The following is a 14,912-nucleotide window of genomic DNA, read 5'->3' as shown; positions in this document are numbered from 1 at the left end:
TGTTGGGAGGTTTGGGCTCTGAGTGGCAAAATTAAGGACAGCTCATCTTTAGAAATCATAAAGCAAGATGCTGCCAAGCTCCGTTCCCTTGCTGTTCTCTTTTCCTGGCATCCTATTTTCCCGGATTTTCCCATGGCTGGCCCCCAAATGTCACCTCCTCAAGGGGGCCTTCGCTTGATAGAAATTAGTTCCCCTGCCATCTTCACCTCCACACAATCCCATCACCTGCTATTTATTGTCTTAGAGCATTTACCACTTTATGAAAAGGTGTTTCTGTCTTTCCAGGGAGTGTCAGTCCCCTGCCTCCTCTGGTTCCAGAATTCCCCCTACCGGCGCGATTCCACTTAGCCAAGCGCTCACATCTGCGCCAAAGGGTCAAGCGCCCAAGCGCTCCAACCCTCAACGCAGTCTCCCCGGCAGCGTTGGCGCCCTGGGCTCCCCCTAGCGGTGAAGGGACGCCATTGCTCCTCGTCGGGCACAAACACAACACACTGACTGTATTGGAGCGGAGTCCGCTTTACTGGTGAGGGCTGAAGTAGACTGTAGTCTGAGCGAGGGAGCTTGACCAGAGGTGGGCGGAGCCTGGGCCCGGAGCTGACTGGTGGGCGGGGCCTAGAGGGCGGGACAAGTGTGGGGAGAGACTCTGAAGCTCTGGGCGGAGCTTGGACCGGCATGTTCCGGAAACAGCGGGCGGAGTCTCGATGAGCCAAGCGGGGTGGGCAGGGAGGTGTCAAGAGACCACCCCGTTGGTCTCAAAGTCGGTGAGATTGCCACGGAGATGCTGCTCCTCCTCGAAAGCCTTGAACAGTGAATTGAAGTTGCCGGCTCCAAAACCCTGGAACGGGAGACAGGAGGTGAGCTGGGGACCCCGAAAGACCGTCGTGCTACCTGCATTAGGGGGGCCTGCTAGGGACAGGCTGCACCTGGTGGTTGTGGCGTTGGATGACTTCCAGGAAGAGCGTGGGCCGGTCTTGCATAGGTTTGGTGAAGATCTGCAGGAGGTAGCCTTTCTCGTCGTAGTCCACCAGGATTTTCAGCTCCTAGGCGGTAGACAGGGCGCTCTGCTGAGGGAGACTGGCCCACCCTTCTAGCCTGGTGTGGTGGGATTCTTAGAAAGTCCATAGGGATACTTTCAAGATTTGGAAAAAAACATTCTTCGTTTTGTATGGAACCAGAAAAAGCCTCATGCAGCCAAGGCAAATCTTACTAATAAAAGCGGGGGGCATTAGCCTAGCAGACGTGAGGCTGTGCTATAAGGCCATAGTGATTAAAACAGCATGGTATTGTCACAAAAATAGAGACATAGGCATCTGGAACCTAATAGAAAACCATGAAACGAAACTAACTTCTTACAGCCACCTAATCTTTGATAAACCAAACAAGAACATACACTGGGGGAAAGAATCCCTATTCAATAAAAGGTGCTGGGGGAACTGGAAAACTACATGTAAAAGACTGAAACGGGACCCGCACCTTTCTCCACTCACTAAAATTGATTCAAGATGGATAAAAGATCTAAATCTGAGGCATAAAACAATAAAAATCCTAGAAGAAACTGTGGGGAAAACACTTGAAGTTATCGGACTGGGGAAAGACTTCATGAAGAAGACTTCAGTGGCAATTACAACAACAAAAATAAACAAATGGGACTTAATTAAAATGAATAGTTTGGTTTTTTTTTTTAAGACAGAGTATCACTTGATCGCCCTTGGTAGAGTGCTGTGGCATCATAGCTCACAGCAACCTCAAACTCTTGGGCTTAAGCAATTCTCTTGCCTCAGCCTCCCAAGTAGCTGGGTCTACAGGCCCCTGCCACAATGCCCAGCTTTTTTTTTTTTAGAGACGGAGTCTTGCTCTTGCTCATGTTGGTTTTGAACCTGTGAGCTCAGGCAATCCACCCGTCTCAGCCTTCCAAAGTGCTAAATTGAAAAGCTTCTGTACAGCTAAGGAGACAACAACCAAAGCAAACAGACAACCAGGAAAAGATATTTGCGGCTCAGCGCCCATGGCTCAAGTGGTTAGGGCGCCAGCCACATACACCTGAGCTGGCGGGTTCGAATCCAGCCCAGGCCCGCCAAACAACAATGACAGCTGCAACCAAAAAATTGCTAGGCTTGTGGCAGGTGCCTGGAGTCCCAGCTACTTGGGCGGCAGAGGCAGGAGAATTGCTTGAGCCCAGGAGTTGGAGGTTGCTGTGAGCTGGGATGTCACAGCACTCTACCCAGGGTGACAGCTTGCGGCTCTGTCTCAGAAAAAAAAAAAAAGATATTCGCATATTATGAATCAGACAAAAGCTTGATAACTAGGATCTACAGCAAACTCAAATTACTCAACATAAAAAAAAAGCCAACACTGCGGTGCCTGTGACTCAGTGGGTAGGATGCCGGCCTCATATACTGAGGTGACAGGTTCAAACCCAGCCCTGGCCAAACTGCAACAAAAAATAGCCGGGCATTGTGGCAGGTGCCTGGAGTCCCACCTACCTGGGAGGCTGAGGCAAGAGAATCACTATGAAACCAATTTCATATGAAAGCTATAACCCAATTATAGCCCAAGAAGAAGGGGATAAGGGGAAAAAGAGGGGAAGGGAGGAGGGAGGATGGGTAGAGGGAGGGTAATTGGTGGGAACACACCTACGGTGCATCTTACAAGGGTACATGTGAAATTTACTAAGTGTAGAATATAAATGTCTTAACACAATAACTAAGAAAATGCCGTGAAGGCTATGTTAACCAGTTTTATGAAAATATTTCAAATTGTATATAAAACCAGCACATTGTACCCCATGATTGCATTAATGTACAGGGCTATGATTTAATTAAAAAAACAAACAAACAAAAAGTATCTGGGCAGGTGCTACTTGTGGCAGGTGCCTGCAGTCCCAGCTACTTGGGAGGCTGAGGCAAGAGAATCACTTGAGCCCAAGAGTTTGAGGTTGCTGTGAGCTGTGATGCTAGGGTACTCTATTGAGAGTGACAAGTAAGACTCTGTCTCAAAAAAAAAAAAAAAAAGTCCATAGGGGTTCCTCTCCCCACCAAAGCCAGGAAAATACCCCTTTCCCTAGCAGTTCCAGCCACTTACAAATATATCCCCAAATTGTCCTATTACTACTCCGCTGCCACAGTCCCTATCTAGACCACTGTCAAGACTGCTCCCTGCTTCCCTCTTGCTTCCTTACAGTCTGTCCTCTCTACAAACATCAGTGAGATCATTTAAAAGATTAGACCATGTCTCTCCCTTGTTATCAGAAGGGAGTAGCTATCAGAACACTCATATGTTGCTGGGGGAAAAGTAAAACGGTGCAAAAACTCTGGAAAACAGTCTGGAATTTTTTTTTTTTTTTTTTTTTTTTTTGTGCTGTGACTCGGATAGATGGAATTTTTTTGAAATGTTAAACATGGATGGCTTGGCACCTGTAGCTCAACGGCTAGGGCACCAGCCACATACACGAGCTGGCAGGTTCGAACACAGCTGGGCCTGCCAAAATGTTAAACATGGAGATCCCATGTGAGTCACTGAGTCACTCCTAGATAGATACCCTAATATATACCAAAGAGAATTTTTTTTTTTGAGACAGTCTCACTTTGTATCCCTGGGTAGAGTGCCATGGCGTCATAGCTCACAGCAACCTCAAACTCTTAGGTTCCAGTGATTCTCTTGCCTCAGTCTCCTAAGTAGCTGGGGCTATAGGTGCCCACCGTAACGCCTAGCTATTTTTAGAGATGGGTCCTGCTCTTGCTCAAGCTGGTCTCAAACTCCTGAGCTCAGACAATCCACCCATCTCCTCCTTGGCCTCCCAGAGTGCTGGGATTACAGGCATGAGCTACCGCCCAGCCTATACCAAAGAGACTTGAAAACATACGTCTAAAGAAACCTTGTGCACAAATGTTCACAACAGCATTGTTTATAGTAGCCAAAAAGTGGAAACAACCCAAATATCTATCACTGATGAATGGATAAATAAGATGTGGCAATAGGGTGGAATATTATTAGGCTTAAAAAGGAATGAAGCCCTGATGCAGGCTTCAACATGGATGAACTTTGAAAACATTATGCTAAGTGAAAAGGTCAGTCACAACAAGCTTATGGTGTGATTCCATTTCTTGAAAAGTCCAAAATAGGCAAATTTATAGAGACTGAAGGTAGGTTAGCAGTTTCCTAGGGCTGAGGCAGGAGGGAGGAAGGGGATGGAGAGATTGGGTCACCATGGCTAAAAGGTACCAGGTTTCTTCTTGGGGTGATGAAAGATTCTAAAATTGATTTTGATGGTTACACAACATAACACATAGATTAAAAAAACATTGAATTGGGAGGTGCCTGTGGCTCAAAGGAGTAGGGCACGGGTCCCATATGCTGGAGGTGGCGGGTTTAAACCCAGCCCCAGGCAAAAACTGCAAAAAAAAAACCCATTGAATGGAACACTTTAAAAAGTTGACATATGTGATATATATCAATAAAACTTAAAAACAAAGCAAAAGCACCTCCAATGATTTTTAGGCATAGAACAAAATCCAAACTCTTTTTTTTTTTTTTTTTTTTTTTTGAGACAGTCTCACTATGTTACCCTGGGTAGAGTGCTGTGGCGTCACAGCTCACAGCAGCCTCCAACTCTTGGGCTTAAGCAATTCTCTTGCCTCAGCCTCCCAAGTAGCTAGGACTACAGGTGTCTGCCACAATGCCTGGCTCTATTTTGTTGTTGTTGTTGCTGTTGTCACTGTTGATTTTAGCTGGCCCTGGTTGAGCTCAAACCTGCCAGTCTCCATGTATGTGGCCAGCACCCTACCTACTGAGCTAGGGGTGCCGCCTCAAAATCCAAACTCTTTTATTTTTTTATTTTTTATTTTTATTTTTTGTTTTCAAAATCCAAACTCTTAAATAGCCCACAGGAAGAGTCTGTTCCTGCCTACCTGTCTGACCCAGGTTACTCCTCAAACACAACCTTTCATCCATTCTGGCCACCTTTCTGTTTCTCAGACCCTCAGAGCTTGCCCCTGCCTCAGGACCCTTGCACTTCCTATTCCTCTGCCAGGAAGGCGTTATCTGGATTGCACTTAAATGTCATCTCACCTTCATGACCACTCTCTTTAAAGTAGCCCCAGATCATTTTAACTTCCTGACACCAACTCTTTCTCTGTGATAATGTTTTCATTATTTATTTGTTTGTCTTCTTTCTCCCCTCTTCATACCCCACCCCAGAATCCAGGTCCAGTCCAGGAAGGGGTCCTGGTCTGCTTTTCCCTCTGAGACTGTGTGCCTGATGCAGGTAGGGGCTTAGACAACATCTTGTGAGGCATCTTTCATCTTGTGAGGCAAGATGGAACTTGGAGCTCTGATCTCCCACCTGGCTAAGGACGTTGCCCAGGCCTCACCTCTAGGACGTCAATGCTCTCCTTCACCCGGATCTTGGCAGTCTTGAGGTTCTCCCGCAGTTGTTTGTAGTATGTTGAAGGGACAGCCAAGAACTCCATGCCTCTCTCTCTCAAGTGGCGAATCTGTCTCAGAGCAAGATTGAGGTCAGCCTCCTTTTTCCATGTTCAACTCCCGTGGCCAGTGGGATACTGGATGTGCTGGGTCCCCATCCTAGCTCCCCTCAACTGCCAGGGTACATACAGTGTGACCTCGTCCCTTCCTTCCCTGTCATGGGCTCCATTACAACAGAAACTGCTAGCACTATGGAATGCTCCCAGTGAGTGACCGTCTCAGGTGCTTTCTACATATTGCCTCACTGTGTCATACAGAAATCTTTTGAGGCATCTTGATGATTAATTAATTCATTATTTTTTAGAGACAGGGCCTCTCTGTCACCCAGACTGGAGTGCAGTGGCATGATCTGTAGCTCACTGCATCCTCAAACTCCTGGGCTCTACTGATTCTTTCATCTCAGCCTCTCAAAGATCAAAGGTGTGAGCCATCATGCCTGGCCTGCTTCTGAGTGATTATTATCCCCATCTTATAACTAGGGAAACTGAGGCAGGCATTGAGAAATTAAATATCTATTCTCACCATAGTAGCCAAAATAATTTTATTAAGAGATAAATTGGGGTGGTGCCCGTGGCTCAAGGGGTAGGGCGCCGGTCCCATATGCTGGAGGTGGTGGGTTCAAACCCAGCCCTGGCCAAAAACCAAAAAAAAAAAAAAAAAAAAAAGAGATAAATTGGGCAGCGCCTGTGGCTCAGTGGGTAGGGCGCCGGCCCCATATACTGAGGGTGGTGGGTTCAAACCCAGCCCTGGCTGAGTTGCAACAAAAAAATAACCAGGCGTTGTGGCGGGCGCCTGTAGTCCCAGCTACTCGGGAGGCTGAGGCAAGAGACTCGCCTAAGCCCAGGAGTTGGAGGTTGCTGTGAGCTGTGTGACACCATGGCACTCTACCAAGGGTGACAAAGTGAAACTCTGTCTCTACAAAGAAAAAAAATACAAGATAAATTATGTCATTCCTCTGTTTGGCACCCACGGAGGTACCAAGTCTTGGTGTCATATTCAAAGTTGTTACTGTGGCCCTCTCCATCTGTCTCCACTCCTACCTTCTCTCCCTTGCTCATCCCGTTCCTGCTGGACCCACCTCCTTACTATTCCCTCAATCTTCTAGGCACCCCTGGCCTGGCTTTCTTCTTCCTGTAATGTTTTTCTTTTTTTTTTTTTGAGACAGAGTCTCATTCTGTCATCCAGGATGGAGTGCTTGGCATCATAGCTCAAAGAAACCTCAAAACTCCTGGGTTCAAGTGATCCTCTTTTTTTCTTTTCTTTTCTTTCTTTTTTTTTTTTTTTTTTAAGAGAAAGAGTCTTACTTTGTCACCCTCGGTAGAGTGCTGTGGCATCACAGCTCACAGCAACCTCCAGCTGTTGGGTTTAGGTGATTCTCTTGCCTCAGCCTCCCAAGTAGCTGGGACTACAGGCGCCTGCCACCATGCCTGGCTATTTTTTTGTTGCAGTTTGGATGGGGCCGGGCTTGAAGCCATCACCCTTGGTATATGGGTCCAGTGCCCTACTCACTGAGCCACAGGCACCACCCTCAAGTGATTTTCTTGCCTCAGACTCCCAGGTAGCTGGACTACAGGCTCCCACCACAATGCCCAAGTAGTTTTCCTATTTTTAGTAGAGACAGGGTCACTCTTGTTCAGGCTGGTCTCAAACTCCCTGGGACATTTTTTTCTCCTGATTTCCACGGGCTTCTCTCCCTGTATCATTTTGTGTTCTGAAATGTCTCCTTCTCAATGAGGCCTGCCCTGACCACCCGACTGAAATGTACAACTCTCCTTACCATCACTTTCCCTCTTCCCTGAAGTATTTTCTTCCAGAGCACTCACATATATATTTTACTTTTTTTGTTTATTGCTCTGTAAAGGCAGAAACTATTTTTTGCTGATGTATCCCAAGTACCTAAAACAGTGCATATTACGAGAATGAATGAATGGAGTTGCCAGGGGTCATGCAGTGAATTCTTGGTGGGGCCAGGATTGGATGGGACAGTCCAGGCCCTTGTCTGCTCTGCCATAGTGCCGCTTAAGGAATAAGTAGAGCTAGCCTCTGTACAGTCTGGATCTACAGATGCAGGACATTTGATTTGGCTAAAAGGATGTAATTGATCTTGTAGCCTAATGTCCCTACTTTCAAGGTGAGAGACCTGAAGATCAGAGAGAGGATCAAACCCCCTAGAGACACACAGTGTGCCACTGATGGAACTAGGACCACAACCTAGGCCTCCTGATACTCTGGTACCTGCAGCCTCAAGAGCCCGGAGGTTCTGTGGAGACTGAACTCTCCAGGGAGGGGTGGGGACGTCGGTGCACTTGAGGTGCAGGAACCAGTGAGGGGGCCCTGTCAGCCCTCCAGGCCAGAGAAGGAGGCCCGGGGCTGATGCTGTTCCCTCCCTCCCCATTTTGCAGAAACCATTCTTAAAGTTGACTTTTTTTTTTTTTTGCAGTTTTGGCCAGGGCTGGGTTTGAACCCACCACCTCCGGCACATGGGGCCGGCACCCTACTCCGTTGAGCCACAGGCGCCACCCATCATCCCTAAAGTTGAATGGGAGGGGAATGAGGACCAGACATGGGGTTCTAACCGCCATGATGATGTCTTCAGTCTTGAGAGCAATGTGCTGGACCCCAGCACCTCCATTATAGTCCACATATTCCTGGGAGAGGGAAACAAGGAGATCACTGTCATCTGCGCCATCACCCACACCCCTGCTCTTGCAAGAGCCCTCAAACCCTTTTCTTGTTCTCTTCTTCCCCAGCTGGGGAGGCCCTACCTGGATCTGGGACTTCTTCCTGCCTGGAGCTGGCTCATTAATGGGCATCTTGATGGATTCCTCATAGTTGGCCACCACAATGGAACGCAGAGAGCTGTATTCCGTGTGCACCTGCGTGTCATCCACAGACCAGAAACGGTGGAACTGTAGGTTTTTCAGGTACCTGCAGGGTGGCCGGGAGGACATATTTGCTTTGAGGGCTATCTTGGAATTATCTCCCCATCCCATTTCCACCTTTCAGAATTTGTTCCTGAGCATGCTCCAGAAAGGATATGGCATTTAAATCATCTACGTCATAAATTTATACCTTTATTAAGATAATTCTCCTGTAGATGGAAGTGTCTGATAACAAATACATAGGATGGCAACGCTCCAACAGATGGAGGTAAAGTGCTTTGAGAAAGGAGCACGCGCTTCTAATTTGGACAAGCGTGCTGTTTGGGTCGTGACAGTTTTCCTCCCAGCATCCCTGGGCTGTGATCCCCCGAGGTTCCTCAGAGGGAGGACCTGTGGGTCACTCTGGGCCTTAAATCCTCTGCTGTCCAAGATGATAGTTTTACAGTGAACAAACGAGTCAGTAACCTCAGGCTCACTCCTTCCATCTTATGCTCTGTTTTCTCCTTTTGTGCAAGAACTGGGAAGCAGGCCCGGCCCACTGAGGAGCTGTCACTGTTGAGAGGGGAGAAGGAGGAGGGCCAGGGGCTCACCATTCCGAGGCCGGCACCATCTCCTGATCAGGCTGGTTTCCTACAATGTGGTCGATAATGTCGAGACTGCACTTGGGCCTGGGGAAGGAAAGGAGCTGGGGAGTGGGAAGGTTACCCCACAGAGCTCCTCCTTTCTCACTGGATCCCTCAATGATAATAATAGCACATGCTGTTGTGGTACTAATTATGTGCCAGGCACTTTATTTGTCAACTCACATGCTATTACTGTCCCCATTTTATAGATGAAGAAACTGAGGCATAGAGAAATGAAGCAACTCGCCGAACGTTAAAGGGCTATGAAGTGACAGAGCTGGCACTTGAAGCTGGGCAGTCTGGTCAGAGCCTCTGTCACCTTTTCAAGAGCCCTTTCAGGAGTTCTCCAGCGGGCTCCAGGTGCTCTGCCTCATCAGAAAAGCCCAGCCCCAGGGAGGAGAGGGGACACTGCTTTTCATACTATCTCAGGGCATTCCACTCCACCCCAGTCCTGAGGGACACTCACAGCTTAGAAAGTAGCGGATCTTTGAATGTCGTGGCCTCAAATCCAGGCAAGAACCGGCCGGTGTAGTTCATCTTTTCCACCAGGGTGTGTGTGGTGTCACCATACTATAAGGGTGGAAAACAGCCTGGCTCGGCCCCTGAGCGCCCATCCACACCAAGGCCAGGTCACATTTCATGGTGCCAGCACAGCTCTGGGTTCCAACCTGCATCTGACTCTAACTCGATATGTCATTTTAGGCAAGTTGCTTCCCCTTTCTGGAATAAACTACCATCTCCCACTTGTTTGGGAATTAATTTCTTTGACATAGTATCTGCCCCATAAGACTAGGCTCTTTATGTTTATTTGTTTGTTTGTTTTGTTTTTGTTTTTGAGACAGAGTCTCATTATGTCCCACTCAGTAGAGTGCTGTGGCTTCACAGCTCACAGCAACCTCAAACTCTTGGGCTTAAGCGATTCTCTTACCTCAGCCTCCCAAGTAGCTGGGACTACAGGTGCCCACCACAACACCTGGCTGTTTGTTGGTTGTAGTTGTAATTGTTATTTGACAGGCCCAGACTGGATTCAAACCCGCCAGCTCCGGTGTACGTGTCTGGCACCCTACCTGCTGAGCTACAGGTGCCCAGCCAGGGGCACTGTTTTGCTCATCATGGCATCCCCTGCGCCTAGCCCAGTGCCTGGCAAATTGTAGGTGTTCAATAAAAGTGTGTTGAAATTAAGAATCCATGAGGGCATTGGATGAGATTATATTGAAGAGCTCTAGCAACCATTTCAAGAATCCCTATGTTAATTTAATCTTGAGGAGGTAAGACCTATGATTATATTTGACACGAATGCTTTCCTAAGTGTCTATAATGCTTTACTGAGTGTCTACAATGTGCCAGACACTGTCATTGTCACGGTGTTGTACACAAATGACCTTATTTGATCCTTACAACAACCTTATGAGGGGTCATGGCTGAAGATAGTGAAGCACAAAAAGGTTAAGTAGTGTGTCCTTGGTCACACAGGTCTAACTCTAGTCTTGCTCTTTCTTTTTTCTTTTAGAGACAGGGTCTCACTGTGGTGTCCTGGCTGGAGTACAGTGGGACCGTCATAGCTCACTACAGCCTTGAACTTGTGGGCTCAAGTGATCCTCCTGACTCAGCCTCCCAGAGTGTCGGGAATACAGGCCTGAGCCCCTGCACCCAGTCAGCCTTGCTGACTTAAAGAGTTGTAGAAAGGTTAAGTGGTTTGTCCAAGTCACATAGCTAGGGCCAGATGTGGCTTCCCCTAGCCTCATCCTTCTCCTTTCTTCAAAGCCCCCTTGCTGTCAGCCATCCCCAGCCCCGGGAGGCAGAGAAGCCTGGGAGGAGTGATGGGTAGTCCCTGTCAGCCTCTGCAGTTGGCCAAGCATTGCAGGTGGTCAGCCTTGAGGGAGAATGTCTGTGCTCCGAGGCGCACGGGTGGGGTGGTGTATTAGAGTCAGCTGGGGGACCCCTAACAGCAGGAGGGGCACTGAAGTTAACTCACCGTCTGCAGCACAGCAAACTTCACCTTCCCAAACTTGTCCTGCTCCACCCAGGGCTCCCGCACAATTTTGGCACCCCGTTCCCGGGCTTTCTGTGAAGGAGACGGGTTGGGGGAAGCCATGAGAGCTGAAGTCTCCCAGAGCCCTTGCCTGCCTCTCCTGCTCACTGGCCTTCTGCATGGTTCTGCCGCAAGCTGGCTCAGTTACTCATGACACTCACGCCTCATGTGCACTTGGCAGCTAGGGAAATTGAGGCCCAGGTGCAGAGTTGAGGTGAATGTCCTGCCTCTGCTAACTCACTCTGTGACCCTTCCTTGTCTCAGTCCTCAATTTCCTCATCTGTAAAAAGAGTTGGTGGATAAGATTAAAAAGCATCAGCTCGGCGCTTGTAGCTCAGTGGCTAGGGCGCCAGCCACATACACCGGAGCTGGCTGGTTTGATCCTAGCCCGGGCCTGCCAAATGACAATGACAATTACAACCACAAAATAGCCGGGCGTTGTGGCAGGTGCCTGTAGTCCCAGCTACTTGGGAAGCTGAGGCAAAAGAATTGCTTAAACCCAAGAATTAGAGGTTGCTGTGAGTTATGATGCCACAGCACTCTACCGAGGGCAACATAGTGAGACTCTGTCTCAAAAAAAAAAAAGATTACAAGCGTCACCTTATAACATTGAGCACCTACTGCATGTCAGACCCAGTGCCCAGTGCTCTGCCCATTAAAATTATTTAGTAAAACTTTACTGCATGCTAGTGCTTATATCACGTGTCAAGCACTGTTTTAGGCATTTACCACCTTAATCCTCACAGCAGCATCATACAAAAGGTGCTATTATTATCTCTATTCTGCAGGTGTATAGGTGAGGAAATTGAAACACAGAGAAGTTAAGTCACTTGCCCAAAGTCGCACAGCTAATAAGAATCAAACCTGGGCAGTCTGGCTCTGGAATTCACTCTCTGAACTGCTAAACTTTTTTTTCTCTTTTCCTTGGTCTCACTCTCTTGCCCAGGCTAGAGTGAAGTGGCATCCTCATAGCTCACCGCAAATTCAAACTCCTGTACTCAAGCAATTCTCCCACCTCAGCCTCTTTTAGGACTACACACATTTGCCACCATGCCCAGCTAATTAAAAAAAATTTTTTTTTGTAGAAACAAGGTATCACCATGTTGCCCAGGCTAGTCTCAGACTTCTGGGCTCCAGTGATTCTCCCATCTAGGCCTCCCAAAGTGCTGGGATTGCAGGTGTGAGTTACATCCAGCCTCATTCCCTCTTTATAATTACTCACTGAAATAGCTGCTGTACTCACCCCCATTTTGTAGATGTGGAAACTGAGGTTCAGAGAGAGGACACACAGTAAGGGGCAGAGCATCCCTGGAACCCAGGTGTGTGACGGACCAATGTCCAAGCTCGTCACTGTGGCATAGCAGTGTCTCTTCAGCCCTGACCTATGGGGTCCCCATGGTAGACAGGATGGGCCAAACCTCAATGCTTCCTCTCCCATGTCAGTCCAGGTGTGATTGGTCTTACCTGCACGATGTAGTCACAGTCCTCCACCTCGAATGCAATGTCCTTCACTCCGTCGCCGTGTTTCACCAGGTGATCACCCATCTCTGTAGCGGCAGGGGGGTGGAGACACTGAAGTCTGAGGGACCCTCCTCACAAGGCTCTCAGCCTTCTGGGTTCTATCTCCCCCTAGTCTCAGCCCCCCTCACACCCCATCCAGTCTCACCCCCTCCCTAAAGCCTGACCCCACCCACAAAGCCATGTCCCCAAGGCCCACCCCACCCCCACTTCGGCCCCTCACCTTTGTTCCAGGGATTGAGCGCCGAGGAGAGGACAAACACGATCTAAGAGACAAAGGAGGAGGAGGTGTGGCTGGTGGCTCCCCACTCCCTGCCCACCATAGAGGACTCTGCCATGCAGGATTCTTGGACTGTGAGTTCCAGTTCCTTCTCTGCATAAGCTTCTCCCACTGGTCCTCGAGGGTGAGGCTTTCTCTCCTGCAAGACCTGCTATGGGTCAGGTCTCCTGCAGGGACTGCTCCAGGGATCCCACCACCCAGGGCACTGCTTAAACTTCCTGCTCTGATGTCCTAGGTTTTCTGAACATCTGTGGGCCACGTTGGGCTGAGAAGCAGACAACACTACAAGGCCCATGGTTGAGCAGAGGCGCCCAGGGGTGGGGGCCCGATGAGGCTGAGCTCTGCTTTCTGGAAGCTGTCAGACTCTGTGTCCTGAGCCAGGGGCACACCTGCCAGAAGAGATGGGCCTCCCAGTCTAATGCACACCAAGGAGCCCTCAGAGAGTAGAGAGACCCGGTCTCCCAGATTGGGGAGGACTGGGGATGGACTTACCTTCCCTTGTTTGATAACGTGGCTGACAACCTCCCGGGAGCCCGTCTCCAGGCCCCTGTAAGCGAGAGGCTCAAAGCCCATCTTGCTGCAGTAGAAGGATGCGGCCTGGGTCACAGGAGAATAGCAGGGCTCATGAGGGGCCAGCCTGGGAGCCTCCCAAAACAGAGCCCTCAGCCCCCCTCAACCTGGCTGCCATGTGACCCCCCCATGCAGAGACTCTTCTGGAAAGAAAGGCTACCCCTGCACATCAGGTCCTTAGATAAGTTTCCTGCTGGAGTCCATGGCCCTGATGATGTGATTAGTAGTCACAGAGTGACCGGTCTAACTCTGGCCTTGAGCCTCCCCTCTCAGGAGCCAATCACAGGCCTCTGTGCAGGAGGCCTTCTTGTCGGCACTCTGTTCATTCCAACACCTTGCCCTGGCTCCTTCCTACCTGCTTGGCGTTGCCAACCCAGAAAGTCACGGAGTGGAAGTGGAGGAATCGGCCTCTCTCAGGCTGCAGGAAGAGAGAGGAATAAAGCTGAGTCTTTGCAAGAGAGCCTAGAAAAGTATAGGTAAAGAGGCTTTCCTTAGTCACCTCCCTTACGCCAGAATTACAGAACTTAGGAGAAGCTAATTACAGAACTTAGGAGAAGCTGAGCCTGATGCAGCCTTGCCAAGCCTCAAAAGAGGTTTCTTATGTACAAATTGAGATCCTGATGGGGAGAGGTGAATAATTGGGAAGCTCCCACAAGAGAAAAATAGGTTTCACAGAGAGAAATAGTCTTATGCTGAAGCAACAATGATTTAAGCTAGACATTAGAAAGAACTTACAGGTGGGATTAAGAGATTGGCAGAAGAGAGAATTTTTTAGGAGTTGAGTCTCATTCAGTCTGGGAGAGTCAGGATAAAATTGAGTGTACACACACGGACATCACGTATCCATTATAGTTATTCCTCTTCTGTTCTTAGCTGACATCATGGTCTCCCCGAACCCTGACCCCCTTCCAGACCCAGACCTCCACATTTATCCACTTACGTACCTTTGCTCCTTTGTCACTGTAAGTCGTCTAAGAAGAAAGAAAAGGACAGTGAAACTTGGAGGCTCCAACACAAGGTGTTTCTGGAAGTCTCACTGCACATGTCCCATGGGGTCAGAGGAGAATGCCATTGTCCCAAGTAGATACTTACCATGACTGGTCTTGGCTAAACTTCCAGCCAAGAGGACTGGGACAAGAGGCCTGGGGAGTGTTGAACAGGAATATTTAACCCCAAGCAGGTCCCGCCCCAGCCTCCTGGCTTTCCTGGGGGTGGAGAGATGAGTTCAACCTTGGAAGGTCCTAGGACTAAAGACTGATCCAGCATGACCTCATTGGACTGGGCATTGGTGCCAGGTCCAGAGAGGGGAGTGACACCCTGGTCCACTAGCCAGCGGGGGGCAGAGCCAAGGCAAGAAGCCAAGGGCACACTCTTTCCAGGATCCCCCACAGGGCTGAGGCTATAGCCATCACGGTCCAGAATCCAAAGCTCAGAAGCCAAGGCCAGCTCGAGTGCACTGTGGCTCCAGAATTCTCACTTAGGGGGAATTCGAGTGTGAATTTGGGGATGGGTCTTAAAGCCCTGTT

At 49.0% G+C, this 14,912-nt stretch overlaps 1 protein-coding gene across 2 annotated transcripts; it reads right to left on the bottom strand.

Moving 5' to 3' along the window:
• Positions 1–498: 498 nt before the first annotated feature.
• HPD (4-hydroxyphenylpyruvate dioxygenase) lies at positions 499–14,604 on the bottom strand. 2 transcript variants are annotated; one of them, XM_053586989.1, is made up of 14 exons: positions 14,479–14,604; positions 14,331–14,357; positions 13,742–13,804; positions 13,309–13,413; positions 12,760–12,802; positions 12,483–12,565; positions 10,962–11,051; positions 9,453–9,556; positions 8,954–9,031; positions 8,247–8,409; positions 8,058–8,129; positions 5,370–5,492; positions 924–1,040; positions 499–835 (listed from the first exon to the last, which is right to left on the bottom strand). In XM_053586989.1, exons 1-14 carry the CDS (start codon positions 14,479–14,481, stop codon positions 731–733), a joined length of 1,176 nt encoding a protein of 391 aa, XP_053442964.1. In that variant the 5' UTR covers positions 14,482–14,604; the 3' UTR covers positions 499–730. The 2 variants fall into 2 exon arrangements, with proteins under 2 accessions (XP_053442964.1, XP_053442966.1); XM_053586991.1 differs by lacking the exon at positions 8,058–8,129.
• Positions 14,605–14,912: the final 308 nt, after the last annotated feature.

This window comes from Nycticebus coucang, chromosome 4 (genome assembly GCF_027406575.1).
Source record: "Nycticebus coucang isolate mNycCou1 chromosome 4, mNycCou1.pri, whole genome shotgun sequence".
NCBI classification, from domain to species: domain Eukaryota; kingdom Metazoa; phylum Chordata; class Mammalia; order Primates; family Lorisidae; genus Nycticebus; species Nycticebus coucang.
Note: the sequence above shows the minus strand (reverse complement) of the source record. Positions and strands in the feature narration are given on the sequence as shown.

What these genes read in the sequence shown, in the direction of transcription:
- HPD (XM_053586989.1), bottom strand. An exon ending in ACTGTGACTACATCGTGCAG is followed by an intron (nt 11,052 to 12,482) that starts GTAAGACCAATC and finishes TCTCCTTCACAG; the next exon opens with AAAGCCCGGGAACGGGGTGC. An exon ending in ATGGTGCCGGCCTCGGAATG is followed by an intron (nt 8,410 to 8,953) that starts GTGAGCCCCTGG and finishes GCCACCCTGCAG; the next exon opens with GTACCTGAAAAACCTACAGT.